The 16,337-nt window shown below is 37.5% G+C and overlaps 1 protein-coding gene across 3 annotated transcripts in view; it reads right to left on the bottom strand.

Annotated features, from left to right (window-relative positions):
* LOC115180478 (ankyrin repeat and sterile alpha motif domain-containing protein 1B) overlaps positions 1–16,337 on the bottom strand; it is a 205,502-nt gene that overhangs the window by 20,013 nt on the left and 169,152 nt on the right. For 2 of the 3 annotated variants that reach the window (XM_029742606.1, XM_029742609.1), the window contains 2 exons: positions 15,697–15,738; positions 14,909–15,034 (listed from right to left, as the gene is read on the bottom strand). In XM_029742606.1, coding sequence (XP_029598466.1) covers positions 14,909–15,034; positions 15,697–15,738 — 168 coding nt within the window. The remainder of the gene's footprint in view (positions 1–14,908; positions 15,035–15,696; positions 15,739–16,337) is intronic. The other variant, XM_029742607.1, reaches the window with a different exon arrangement.

Here is a 16,337-nt window from a genome sequence, read left to right on the forward strand (position 1 = left end):
CATTAGAGCTGGTCTATAATAAAGCATAATGACATTAGAGCTGGTCTATAATAAAGAAAGCATAATGACATTAGAGCTGGTCTATAATAAAGCAAGCATAATGACATTAGAGCTGGTCTATAATAAAGAAAGCATAATGACATTAGAGCTGGTCTATAATAAAGAAAGCATAATGACATTAGAGCTGGTCTATAATAAAGAAAGCATAATGACATTAGAGCTGGTCTATAATAAAGAAAGCATAATAACATTAGAGCTGGTCTATAATAAAGAAAGCATAATGACATTAGAGCTGGTCTATAATAAAGAAAGCATAATGACATTAGAGCTGGTCTATAATAAAGAAAGCATAATGACATTAGAGCTGGTCTATAATAAAGAAAGCATAATGACATTAGAGCTGGTCTATAATAAAGCATAATGACATTAGAGCTGGTCTATAATAAAGAAAGCATAATGACATTAGAGCTGGTCTATAATAAAGAAAGCATAATGACATTAGAGCTGGTCTATAATAAAGAAAGCATAATGACATTAGAGCTGGTCTATAATAAAGCATAATGACATTAGAGCTGGTCTATAATAAAGCATAATGACATTAGAGCTGGTCTATAATAAAGAAAGCATAATGACATTAGAGCTGGTCTATAATAAAGCATAATGACATTAGAGCAGGTCTATAATAAAGCATAATGACATTAGAGCTGGTCTATAATAAAGAAAGCATAATGACATTAGAGCTGGTCTATAATAAAGCATAATGACATTAGAGCTGGTCTATAATAAAGAAAGCATAATGACATTAGAGGTGGTCTATAATAAAGAAAGCATAAGGACATTAGAGCTGGTCTATAATAAAGCATAATGACATTAGAGCTGGTCTATAATAAAGAAAGCATAATGACATTAGAGCTGGTCTATAATAAAGAAAGCATAATGACATTAGAGCTGGTCTATAATAAAGAAAGCATAATGACATTAGAGCTGGTCTATAATAAAGAAAGCATAATGACATTAGAGCTGGTCTATAATAAGCATAATGACATTAGAGCTGGTCTATAATAAAGAAAGCATAATGACATTAGAGCTGGTCTATAATAAAGCATAATGACATTAGAGCTGGTCTATAATAAAGAAAGCATAATGACATTAGAGCTGGTCTATAATAAAGAAAGCATAATGACATTAGAGCTGGTCTATAATAAAGCATAATGACATTAGAGCTGGTCTATAATAAAGAAAGCATAATGACATTAGAGCTGGTCTATAATAAAGCATAATGACATTAGAGCTGGTCTATAATAAAGAAAGCATAATGACATTAGAGCTGGTCTATAATAAAGCATAATGACATTAGAGCTGGTCTATAATAAAGCATAATGACATTAGAGCTGGTCTATAATAAAGCATAATGACATTAGAGCTGGTCTATAATAAAGAAAGCATAATGACATTAGAGCTGGTCTATAATAAAGAAAGCATAATGACATTAGAGCTGGTCTATAATAAAGAAAGCATAATGACATTAGAGCTGGTCTATAATAAAGCATAATGACATTAGAGCTGGTCTATAATAAAGCATAATGACATTAGAGCTGGTCTATAATAAAGAAAGCATAATGACATTAGAGCTGGTCTATAATAAAGAAAGCATAATGACATTAGAGCTGGTCTATAATAAAGAAAGCATAATGACATTAGAGCTGGTCTATAATAAAGAAAGCATAATGACATTAGAGCTGGTCTATAATAAAGCATAATGACATTAGAGCTGGTCTATAATAAAGAAAGCATAATGACATTAGAGCTGGTCTATAATAAAGAAAGCATAATGACATTAGAGCTGGTCTATAATAAAGAAAGCATAATGACATTAGAGCTGGTCTATAATAAAGAAAGCATAATGACATTAGAGCTGGTCTATAATAAAGAAAGCATAATGACATTAGAGCTGGTCTATAATAAAGAAAGCATAATGACATTAGAGCTGGTCTATAATAAAGCATAATGACATTAGAGCTGGTCTATAATAAAGAAAGCATAATGACATTAGAGCTGGTCTATAATAAAGAAAGCATAATGACATTAGAGCTGGTCTATAATAAAGCATAATGACATTAGAGCTGGTCTATAATAAAGCATAATGACATTAGAGCTGGTCTATAATAAAGAAAGCATAATGTCATTAGAGCTGGTCTATAATAAAGAAAGCATAATGACATTAGAGCTGGTCTATAATAAAGAAAGCATAATGACATTAGAGCTGGTCTATAATAAAGAAAGCATAATGACATTAGAGCTGGTCTATAATAAAGCATAATGACATTAGAGGTGGTCTATAATAAAGCATAATGACATTAGAGCTGGTCTATAATAAAGAAAGCATAATGACATTAGAGCTGGTCTATAATAAAGCATAATGACATTAGAGCTGGTCTATAATAAAGAAAGCATAATGACATTAGAGCTGGTCTATAATAAAGAAAGCATAATGACATTAGAGCTGGTCTATAATAAAGCATAATGACGTTAGAGCTGGTCTATAATAAAGAAAGCATAATGACATTAGAGCTGGTCTATAATAAAGCATAATGACATTAGAGCTGGTCTATAATAAAGCATAATGACATTAGAGCTGGTCTATAATAAAGAAAGCATAATGACATTAGAGCTGGTCTATAATAAAGAAAGCATAATAACATTAGAGCTGGTCTATAATAAAGAAAGCATAATGACGTTAGAGCTGGTCTATAATAAAGAAAGCATAATGACGTTAGAGCTGGTCTATAATAAAGAAAGCATAATGACATTAGAGCTGGTCTATAATAAAGAAAGCATAATGACATTAGAGCTGGTCTATAATAAAGAAAGCATAATGACGTTAGAGTTGGTCTATAATAAAGCATAATGACATTAGAGCTGGTCTATAATAAAGAAAGCATAATAACATTAGAGCTGGTCTATAATAAAGAAAGCATAATGACGTTAGAGCTGGTCTATAATAAAGAAAGCATAATGACATTAGAGCTGGTCTATAATAAAGAAAGCATAATGACGTTAGAGCTGGTCTATAATAAAGCATAATGACATTAGAGCTGGTCTATAATAAAGAAAGCATAATGACATTAGAGCTGGTCTATAATAAAGAAAGCATAATGACATTAGAGCTGGTCTATAATAAAGAAAGCATAATGACATTAGAGCTGGTCTATAATAAAGAAAGCATAATGACATTAGAGCTGGTCTATAATAAAGAAAGCATAATGACATTAGAGCTGGTCTATAATAAAGCATAATGACATTAGAGCTGGTCTATAATAAAGCATAATGACATTAGAGCTGGTCTATAATAAAGAAAGCATAATGACATTAGAGCTGGTCTATAATAAAGAAAGCATAATGACAGAGCTGGTCTATAATAAAGAAAGCATAATGACATTAGAGCTGGTCTATAATAAAGAAAGCATAATGACATTAGAGGTGGTCTATAATAAAGAAAGCATAATGTCATTAGAGCTGGTCTATAATAAAGAAAGCATAATGACATTAGAGCTGGTCTATAATAAAGAAAGCATAATGACATTAGAGCTGGTCTATAATAAAGCATAATGACATTAGAGCTGGTCTATAATAAAGCATAATGACATTAGAGCTGGTCTATAATAAAGCATAATGACATTAGAGCTGGTCTATAATAAAGAAAGCATAATGACATTAGAGCTGGTCTATAATAAAGAAAGCATAATGACAGAGCTGGTCTATAATAAAGAAAGCATAATGACATTAGAGCTGGTCTATAATAAAGAAAGCATAATGACATTAGAGGTGGTCTATAATAAAGAAAGCATAATGTCATTAGAGCTGGTCTATAATAAAGAAAGCATAATGACATTAGAGCTGGTCTATAATAAAGAAAGCATAATGACATTAGAGCTGGTCTATAATAAAGCATAATGACGTTAGAGCTGGTCTATAATAAAGAAAGCATAATGACATTAGAGCTGGTCTATAATAAAGCATAATGACATTAGAGCTGGTCTATAATAAAGAAAGCATAATGACATTAGAGCTGGTCTATAATAAAGAAAGCATAATGACATTAGAGCTGGTCTATAATAAAGAAAGCATAATGACATTAGAGCTGGTCTATAATAAAGAAAGCATAATGACATTAGAGCTGGTCTATAATAAAGAAAGCATAATGACGTTAGAGCTGGTCTATAATAAAGAAAGCATAATGACATTAGAGCTGGTCTATAATAAAGCATAATGACGTTAGAGCTGGTCTATAATAAAGAAAGCATAATGACATTAGAGCTGGTCTATAATAAAGCATAATGACATTAGAGCAGGTCTATAATAAAGAAAGCATAATGACATTAGAGCTGGTCTATAATAAAGAAAGCATAATGTCATTAGAGCTGGTCTATAATAAAGCATAATGACATTAGAGCTGGTCTATAATAAAGAAAGCATAATGACATTAGAGCTGGTCTATAATAAAGAAAGCATAATGACATTAGAGCTGGTCTATAATAAAGCATAATGACATTAGAGCTGGTCTATAATAAAGCATAATGACATTAGAGCTGGTCTATAATAAAGCATAATGACATTAGAGCTGGTCTATAATAAAGAAAGCATAATGACATTAGAGCTGGTCTATAATAAAGCATAAGGACATTAGAGCTGGTCTATAATAAAGCATAATGACGTTAGAGCTGGTCTATAATAAAGCATAATGACATTAGAGCTGGTCTATAATAAAGCATAATGACATTAGAGGTGGTCTATAATAAAGAAAGCATAATGACATTAGAGCTGGTCTATAATAAAGAAAGCATAATGACATTAGAGCTGGTCTATAATAAAGAAAGCATAATGACATTAGAGCTGGTCTATAATAAAGCATAATGACATTAGAGCTGGTCTATAATAAAGCATAATGACATTAGAGGTGGTCTATAATAAAGAAAGCATAATGACATTAGAGCTGGTCTATAATAAAGCATAATGACATTAGAGCTGGTCTATAATAAAGAAAGCATAATGACATTAGAGCTGGTCTATAATAAAGAAAGCATAATGACATTAGAGCTGGTCTATAATAAAGCATAATGACATTAGAGCTGGTCTATAATAAAGCATAATGACATTAGAGCTGGTCTATAATAAAGAAAGCATAATGACATTAGAGCTGGTCTATAATAAAGAAAGCATAATGACATTAGAGCTGGTCTATAAGAAAGCATAATGACATTAGAGCTGGTCTATAATAAAGCATAATGACATTAGAGCTGGTCTATAATAAAGAAAGCATAATAACATTAGAGCTGGTCTATAATAAAGCATAATGACATTAGAGGTGGTCTATAATAAAGCATAATGACATTAGAGCTGGTCTATAATAAAGCATAATGACATTAGAGCTGGTCTATAATAAAGAAAGCATAATAACATTAGAGCTGGTCTATAATAAAGCATAATGACATTAGAGCTGGTCTATAATAAAGCATAATGACATTAGAGCTGGTCTATAATAAAGCATAATGACATTAGAGCTGGTCTATAATAAAGAAAGCATAATGACATTAGAGCTGGTCTATAATAAAGAAAGCATAATGACGTTAGAGCTGGTCTATAATAAAGCATAATGACATTAGAGCTGGTCTATAATAAAGCATAATGACATTAGAGCTGGTCTATAATAAAGAAAGCATAATGACATTAGAGCTGGTCTATAATAAAGAAAGCATAATGACATTAGAGCTGGTCTATAATAAAGCATAATGACATTAGAGCTGGTCTATAATAAAGCATAATGACATTAGAGCTGGTCTATAATAAAGAAAGCATAATGACATTAGAGCTGGTCTATAATAAAGAAAGCATAATGACGTTAGAGCTGGTCTATAATAAAGAAAGCATAATGACATTAGAGCTGGTCTATAATAAAGCATAAGGACATTAGAGCTGGTCTATAATAAAGCATAATGTCATTAGAGCTGGTCTATAATAAAGAAAGCATAATGACATTAGAGCTGGTCTATAATAAAGAAAGCATAATGACATTAGAGGTGGTCTATAATAAAGCATAATGACATTAGAGCTGGTCTATAATAAAGCATAATGACATTAGAGCTGGTCTATAATAAAGAAAGCATAATGACATTAGAGGTGGTCTATAATAAAGCATAATGACATTAGAGCTGGTCTATAATAAAGCATAATGACATTAGAGCTGGTCTATAATAAAGAAAGCATAATGACATTAGAGCAGGTCTATAATAAAGCATAATGACATTAGAGCTGGTCTATAATAAAGAAAGCATAATGACATTAGAGCTGGTCTATAATAAAGAAAGCATAATGACATTAGAGCTGGTCTATAATAAAGCATAATGACGTTAGAGCTGGTCTATAATAAAGAAAGCATAATGACATTAGAGCTGGTCTATAATAAAGCATAATGACATTAGAGCAGGTCTATAATAAAGAAAGCATAATGACATTAGAGCTGGTCTATAATAAAGAAAGCATAATGTCATTAGAGCTGGTCTATAATAAAGCATAATGACATTAGAGCTGGTCTATAATAAAGAAAGCATAATGACATTAGAGCTGGTCTATAATAAAGAAAGCATAATGACATTAGAGCTGGTCTATAATAAAGCATAATGACATTAGAGCTGGTCTATAATAAAGCATAATGACATTAGAGCTGGTCTATAATAAAGCATAATGACATTAGAGCTGGTCTATAATAAAGAAAGCATAATGACATTAGAGCTGGTCTATAATAAAGCATAAGGACATTAGAGCTGGTCTATAATAAAGCATAATGACGTTAGAGCTGGTCTATAATAAAGCATAATGACATTAGAGCTGGTCTATAATAAAGCATAATGACATTAGAGGTGGTCTATAATAAAGAAAGCATAATGACATTAGAGCTGGTCTATAATAAAGAAAGCATAATGACATTAGAGCTGGTCTATAATAAAGAAAGCATAATGACATTAGAGCTGGTCTATAATAAAGCATAATGACATTAGAGCTGGTCTATAATAAAGCATAATGACATTAGAGGTGGTCTATAATAAAGAAAGCATAATGACATTAGAGCTGGTCTATAATAAAGCATAATGACATTAGAGCTGGTCTATAATAAAGAAAGCATAATGACATTAGAGCTGGTCTATAATAAAGAAAGCATAATGACATTAGAGCTGGTCTATAATAAAGCATAATGACATTAGAGCTGGTCTATAATAAAGCATAATGACATTAGAGCTGGTCTATAATAAAGAAAGCATAATGACATTAGAGCTGGTCTATAATAAAGAAAGCATAATGACATTAGAGCTGGTCTATAAGAAAGCATAATGACATTAGAGCTGGTCTATAATAAAGCATAATGACATTAGAGCTGGTCTATAATAAAGAAAGCATAATAACATTAGAGCTGGTCTATAATAAAGCATAATGACATTAGAGGTGGTCTATAATAAAGCATAATGACATTAGAGCTGGTCTATAATAAAGCATAATGACATTAGAGCTGGTCTATAATAAAGAAAGCATAATAACATTAGAGCTGGTCTATAATAAAGCATAATGACATTAGAGCTGGTCTATAATAAAGCATAATGACATTAGAGCTGGTCTATAATAAAGCATAATGACATTAGAGCTGGTCTATAATAAAGAAAGCATAATGACATTAGAGCTGGTCTATAATAAAGAAAGCATAATGACGTTAGAGCTGGTCTATAATAAAGCATAATGACATTAGAGCTGGTCTATAATAAAGCATAATGACATTAGAGCTGGTCTATAATAAAGAAAGCATAATGACATTAGAGCTGGTCTATAATAAAGAAAGCATAATGACATTAGAGCTGGTCTATAATAAAGCATAATGACATTAGAGCTGGTCTATAATAAAGCATAATGACATTAGAGCTGGTCTATAATAAAGAAAGCATAATGACATTAGAGCTGGTCTATAATAAGAAAGCATAATGACATTAGAGCTGGTCTATAATAAAGAAAGCATAATGACATTAGAGCTGGTCTATAATAAAGCATAAGGACATTAGAGCTGGTCTATAATAAAGCATAATGTCATTAGAGCTGGTCTATAATAAAGAAAGCATAATGACATTAGAGCTGGTCTATAATAAAGAAAGCATAATGACATTAGAGGTGGTCTATAATAAAGCATAATGACATTAGAGCTGGTCTATAATAAAGCATAATGACATTAGAGCTGGTCTATAATAAAGAAAGCATAATGACATTAGAGGTGGTCTATAATAAAGCATAATGACATTAGAGCTGGTCTATAATAAAGCATAATGACATTAGAGCTGGTCTATAATAAAGAAAGCATAATGACATTAGAGCAGGTCTATAATAAAGCATAATGACATTAGAGCTGGTCTATAATAAAGAAAGCATAATGACATTAGAGCTGGTCTATAATAAAGAAAGCATAATGACATTAGAGCAGGTCTATAATAAAGCATAATGTCATTAGAGCTGGTCTATAATAAAGAAAGCATAATGACGTTAGAGCTGGTCTATAATAAAGAAAGCATAATGACATTAGAGCTGGTCTATAATAAAGAAAGCATAATGACATTAGAGCTGGTCTATAATAAAGAAAGCATAATGACATTAGAGCTGGTCTATAATAAAGCATAATGACATTAGAGCTGGTCTATAATAAAGAAAGCATAATGACATTAGAGCTGGTCTATAATAAAGCATAATGACATTAGAGCTGGTCTATAATAAAGAAAGCATAATGACATTAGAGCTGGTCTATAATAAAGAAAGCATAATGACATTAGAGCTGGTCTATAATAAAGCATAATGACATTAGAGCTGGTCTATAATAAAGAAAGCATAATGACGTTAGAGCTGGTCTATAATAAAGAAAGCATAATGACATTAGAGCTTGTCTATAATAAAGAAAGCATAATGACATTAGAGCTGGTCTATAATAAAGAAAGCATAATGACATTAGAGCTGGTCTATAATAAAGCATAATGACATTAGAGCTGGTCTATAATAAAGCATAATGACATTAGAGCTGGTCTATAATAAAGAAAGCATAATGACATTAGAGCTGGTCTATAATAAAGCATAATGACATTAGAGCTGGTCTATAATAAAGAAAGCATAATGACATTAGAGCTGGTCTATAATAAAGAAAGCATAATGACATTAGAGCTGGTCTATAATAAAGCATAATGACATTAGAGCTGGTCTATAATAAAGAAAGCATAATGACATTAGAGCTGGTCTATAATAAAGAAAGCATAATGACATTAGAGCTGGTCTATAATAAAGAAAGCATAATGACATTAGAGCTGGTCTATAATAAAGAAAGCATAATGACATTAGAGCTGGTCTATAATAAAGAAAGCATAAGGACATTAGAGCTGGTCTATAATAAAGAAAGCATAATGACATTAGAGCTGGTCTATAATAAAGCATAATGACATTAGAGCTGGTCTATAATAAAGAAAGCATAATGACGTTAGAGCTGGTCTATAATAAAGAAAGCATAATGACATTAGAGCTGGTCTATAATAAAGAAAGCATAATGTCATTAGAGCTGGTCTATAATAAAGAAAGCATAATGACATTAGAGCTGGTCTATAATAAAGAAAGCATAATGACATTAGAGCTGGTCTATAATAAAGCATAATGACATTAGAGCTGGTCTATAATAAAGAAAGCATAATGACGTTAGAGCTGGTCTATAATAAAGCATAATGACGTTAGAGCTGGTCTATAATAAAGCATAATGACGTTAGAGCTGGTCTATAATAAAGAAAGCATAATGACATTAGAGCTGGTCTATAATAAAGAAAGCATAATGACATTAGAGCTGGTCTATAATAAAGCATAATGACATTAGAGCAGGTCTATAATAAAGCATAATGACATTAGAGCTGGTCTATAATAAAGAAAGCATAATGACATTAGAGGTGGTCTATAATAAAGCATAATGACATTAGAGCTGGTCTATAATAAAGAAAGCATAATGACAGAGCTGGTCTATAATAAAGAATTGATTAAAACAAAGTTTGGTTTTATGAAGACAACATTGTAATGACGTTAGAGAATCGTCTCTGGTTGAATTGTGAGTAAAAGAATCAGGGCGATGACAGCGTCAAGCCTTAGAGGACTGGTCCCTCTCTTCTCTCTTTTTACATCCTCAACTCTATCCTCTCCCCGTCACTCTTCCTCTGTACACTACTTACATCATCAACTCTATCCTCTTCCTCTGTACACTACTTACATCATCAACTCTATCCTCTTCCTCTGTACACTGCTTACATCATCAACTCTATCCTCTTCCTCTGTACACTGCCTACATCATCAACTCTATCCTCTTCCTCTGTACACTGCTTACATCATCAACTCTATCCTCTTCCTCTCTACACTGCTTACATCATCAACTCTATCCTCTTCCTCTGTACACTGCTTACATCATCAACTCTATCCTCTTCCTCTGTACACTGCCTACATCATCAACTCTATCCTCTTCTTCTCTACACTGCTTACATCATCAACTCTATCCTCTTCCTCTGTACACTGCTTACATCATCAACTCTATCCTCTTCCTCTGTACACTGCTTACATCATCAACTCTATCCTCTTCCTCTGTACACTGCTTACATCATCAACTCTATCCTCTTCCTCTGTACACTGCCTACATCATCAACTCTATCCTCTTCCTCTGTACACTGCCTACATCATCAACTCTATCCTCTTCCTCTGTACACTGCTTACATCATCAACTCTATCCTCTTCCTCTGTACACTGCCTACATCATCAACTCTATCCTCTTCCTCTGTACACTGCCTACATCATCAACTCTATCCTCTTCCTCTGTACACTGCTTACATCATCAACTCTATCCTCTTCCTCTGTACACTGCTTACATCATCAACTCTATCCTCTTCCTCTGTACACTGCCTACATCATCAACTCTATCCTCTTCCTCTGTACACTGCCTACATCATCAACTCTATCCTCTTCCTCTGTACACTGCTTACATCATCAACTCTATCCTCTATCTCAGTGCTTAACTCTCCATGCTTTTTTAAATGTCTATCTATTCCTTTTAGTCACACAGTATCTCACCGTTTCTTTTCCCCTCCATCCCTGCCTCCCTCCCTCCCTCCTTCTTACTTTATATGCCTCCCTATACTCCTCACCTTTCCTCCCTCGCTTAACCTCTCCATCCTTCTCTCTCTGTCTCTCCCTCCCTTCTTTTTTTCTCTCTCAGATTCTCCTCTATCTCACTTCGTGGGGCCATGTGGAGCATCAGTCCTGGGAGAGTAGGTTGCTTGGCACCAATTATTTCATTTATTTACACTTTCTCTCTCTGCCTTCCTTTCTCCCTCTCTCAACCCACACTGCCTTATCCCTACCTCTCTCAACCCACACTACCTTATCCCTCACTCTCTCAACCCACATTGCCTTATCCCCCACTCTCTCAACCCACACTGCCTTATCCCCCACTCTCTCAACCCACACTGCCTTATCCCCCACTCTCTCAACCCACACTGCCTTATCCCCACTCTCTCAACCCACACTACCTTATCCCTCACTCTCTCAACCCACACTGCCTTATCCCCCACTCTCTCAACCCACACTACCTTATCCCTCACTCTCTCAACCCACACTGCCTTATCCCTCCCTCTCTCAACCCACACTACCTTATCCCTCACTCTCTCAACCCACATTGCCTTATCCCCCACTCTCTCAACCCACACTGCCTTATCCCCCACTCTCTCAACCCACATTACCTTATCCCCCACTCTCTCAATCCACACTACCTTATCCCCCACTCTCTCAACCCACATTGCCTTATCCCCCACTCTCTCAACCCACACTGCCTTATCCCCCACTCTCTCAACCCCCACTACCTTATCCCCCACTCTCTCAACCCACACTACCTTATCCCCCACTCTCTCAACCCACACTGCCTTATCCCCCACTCTCTCAACCCACACTACCTTATCCCCCACTCTCTCAGCCCACACTGCCTTATCCCCCACTCTCTCAACCCACACTGCCTTATCCCCCACTCTCTCAACCCACACTACCTTATCCCCCACTCTCTCAACCCACACTGCCTTATCCCCCACTCTCTCAACCCACACTGCCTTATCCCTCACTCTCTCAACCCACACTGCCTTATCCCCCACTCTCTCAACCCACATTGCCTTATCCCCCACTCTCTCAACCCACACTACCTTATCCCCCACTCTCTCAACCCACACTGCCTTATCCCCCACTCTCTCAACCCACACTGCCTTATCCCCCACTCTCTCAACCCACACTGCCTTATCCCCCACTCTCTCAACCCACACTCCCTTATCCCCCACTCTCTCAACCCACACTGACTTATCCCCCACTCTCTCAACCCACACTGCCTTATCCCTCACTCTCTCAACCCACACTGCCTTATCCCTCACTCTCTCAACCCACACTGCCTTATCCCCCACTCTCTCAACCCACACTGCCTTATCCCCCACTCTCTCAACCCACACTGCCTTATCCCCCACTCTCTCAACCCACACTGCCTTATCCCCCACTCTCTCAACCCACACTGCCTTATCCCCCACTCTCTCAACCCACACTGACTTATCCCCCACTCTCTCAACCCACACTGCCTTATCCCTCACTCTCTCAACCCACACTGCCTTATCCCCCACTCTCTCAACCCACACTGCCTTATCCCCCACTCTCTCAACCCACACTACCTTATCCCCCACTCTCTCAACCCACACTGCCTTATCCCCCACTCTCTCAACCCACACTGCCTTATCCCTCACTCTCTCAACCCACACTGCCTTATCCCCCACTCTCTCAACCCACATTGCCTTATCCCCCACTCTCTCAACCCACACTGCCTTATCCCCCACTCTCTCAACCCACACTGCCTTATCCCCCACTCTCTCAACCCACACTGCCTTATCCCCCACTCTCTCAACCCACACTACCTTATCCCCCACTCTCTCAACCCACACTGCCTTATCCCCCACTCTCTCAACCCACACTGCCTTATCCCTCACTCTCTCAACCCACACTGCCTTATCCCCCACTCTCTCAACCCACATTGCCTTATCCCCCACTCTCTCAACCCACACTACCTTATCCCCCACTCTCTCAACCCACACTGCCTTATCCCCCACTCTCTCAACCCACACTGCCTTATCCCCCACTCTCTCAACCCACACTGCCTTATCCCCCACTCTCTCAACCCACACTCCCTTATCCCCCACTCTCTCAACCCACACTGACTTATCCCCCACTCTCTCAACCCACACTGCCTTATCCCTCACTCTCTCAACCCACACTGCCTTATCCCTCACTCTCTCAACCCACACTGCCTTATCCCCCACTCTCTCAACCCACACTGCCTTATCCCCCACTCTCTCAACCCACACTGCCTTATCCCCCACTCTCTCAACCCACACTGCCTTATCCCTCACTCTCTCAACCCACACTGCCTTATCCCCCACTCTCTCAACCCACACTGCCTTATCCCCCACTCTCTCAACCCACACTGCCTTATCCCTCACTCTCTCAACCCACACTGCCTTATCCCTCACTCTCTCAACCCACACTGCCTTATCCCTCACTCTCTCAACCCACACTGCCTTATCCCTCACTCTCTCAACCCACACTGACTTATCCCCCACTCTCTCAACCCACACTGACTTATCCCCCACTCTCTCAACCCACACTGCCTTATCCCTCACTCTCTCAACCTATCACAAACTCTCTTGCTTACGCACACTCACTGTTTCTCTCTCTCTCTCTTTCTCTCTAATCCTCTAGCCCCCTCTGCCCACACATCTCCACAACAGCATCTCTGAGCCAATCGTTATGCACAACCGTGCAAGAGTCAATCACAATTCAACACGGCTGCCCCCGAGAGCCAATGGGAGCCTCCAGACTCCAAATGGGAGCCAATCATCTTCCCGGTGATTCATCAGCTGAAAGTGGGTAGTAATCAGTGTTACATGGTTGCTGGGGCTAAGCCAATCAAATGTACATGTGCAGTATCCTTGGTAACATGGTTGGTTTTATGTAACGGGAGGCTAAAATTACTGCAGCAGCGTGAATAGCTTGGTGCAGTATTGATGGAAGGGTGAAACATGGTTTTACTCCTGAATACCTCCTGTGTGTCGGTTAGGTAACAAGTGCAGGTACTTTAGGTCAGAGGGCATAACATATGTCAGCTACAGGCCAGGGTTAGAGTAGATAGTGGGAGTGTGGAGAGCTGTCAAAGAGTATTATGGAGTGTCAGTGTGTGTGTGTGTGTGTGTGGGGGGGTCGGTCCCTGAAAGTGTGTGTCTTGGACCCCCTTGGCAGACAGGGCATCTCTCCCACATTACTGTAGAACAGTATTATTCAAACCTTTTCAGCGGGGACCCCATTCTTTCCACCAGAATTTCTGGTGAATTTTCTTCCCCATAATTTCTCGCAACCCCACCCTAACCCAAATATGACACAACCTTAAAATCTGTACATTTTTACATCAACAAATAACCTTCATTATAGTTTCTTCTCTTATCAAAATACATTTACTCAATAAAATTGTATTTGTTTGTATTATCTTTCTGAAAAACGTTGTATATTGTCCCATACAATAATCTGTACTCTAAATGTTTTGTTCCGTTTTATTGACCCCACTGATGTTCCCCTAGCGGGGTCGCGACCCCGACTTTGAATACCACTGCTGTAGAATATGATATGATGCTAATGTGGCTTTTTGCATGCATACACATTCACAAGCATATCATACATGCATGAAAAGCATACTAACACACACACACACACTGTACAACGTAGGGACGGGAATACTCACGTAAGCTTCATAGTCACACGACTGGAAGATGAGTTTCTCAGGGTGGTGCTGCCAGTACTGCACTGGAGTGGACGAGGTGGCCTCGTTGGGAGGACGCAACGTGATTGGCTCGCACCACTCGCCTTGCTGTAACGACAGCCAATGGCAAGATCAGACACAGGCCACGGATGAGGAATCACAGCCGATTACAAGGAAAAGGATTGGGCACAAACTTAAGTCAAGCATATTCTGAGCTGACATATCTAGTCTGTCAGATATGTGCTGCCGTTTGCTCCTAACCACATGGCACTTCTATGATGTAACAGGTTCAATCCAGACTGACTGAACATGAAAAGCTTAACAGCAACGCTTCAACAACATTTCAAAAACATTTTGAGTCCCTCACTGTGTTTCTATGGACCCTCCTCTCCTAATGCTAAGTGCGTTTTAACAGTCTTAGAAGGGTCATATTTAAATGGATTAATTTAATTCCCCTAGCTAGTGCTATGATGCTAACACCTCCCCTAGCACTGTGTGGAAAATCCCCTGTCCTTCTTTCTTTCATCCTTTTCAACAGAAACAGGAAATGGATATATATTTAGATACAGTACTTTTCCCTTAGCCAATATGTTCTAAAAAAAATGGAAATGATTATGAGTAAATGGATTTGTATTATCAACAAGTATAATGTACATTTATATCACGTACATTGACAGTTGACTGTTTGACTGTTCGTCACGTACATTGACATTGTCACGTACATTGACAACAACAGTATTTGATGCACACTAGCATCACAGACAACTTACAGTATCATTTCTTGCAGAAGGTCTTTCTCCAACATCATGAGACTGATAAATAAATAGAAATAAGATCCAGGATCAGGACAACAAGAAGTTGGTTGATAACATAGAGTTGGATAGAGGGTGCACTTGCCACAAAGCCTGTTTTAGCATGGGCAGCGCCATTGAGGAATTTCATCAATGGAGATAGCCCTCAATGGCGCTGCCAATGCCGTCATAGAAACCATTAAGGCAAATATGCAAAGCTGTGGGCTCTATCCAACTCTATGGTTTATAATAATCAAGCAGATGATAATCACACAGGCAATGTTTACAACAAGGCTGGAGTGTGAGGAAATCCTCCCATCACAGTTTCATAATCAAAGTCCCATGACAGGTGCTGATACACTACTATACGGGAGTGCTTGTTTGTTTGTGTGTCACATCCATCTGCGTCTTAATGAGATACTCTGGAGGTGAGGTAATCAGGAATAATGACCTCGGGGTAAATAGCTGCAGGGTGAGCCCTAAAGGAGGATCAGAACAGGTAATCTACTCCAAGACACTGGGCTACTCTAACTGATCTAAATGACAGAGATAGATAGGGGGGGCAGAGAGCGAGAGGGGGGGGGGACAGAGAGAGACGGGGGGGGGGGGAGAGGGAAAGA

Source organism: Salmo trutta, chromosome 40 (genome assembly GCF_901001165.1).
Source record: "Salmo trutta chromosome 40, fSalTru1.1, whole genome shotgun sequence".
In the NCBI taxonomy this organism is placed as follows: domain Eukaryota; kingdom Metazoa; phylum Chordata; class Actinopteri; order Salmoniformes; family Salmonidae; genus Salmo; species Salmo trutta.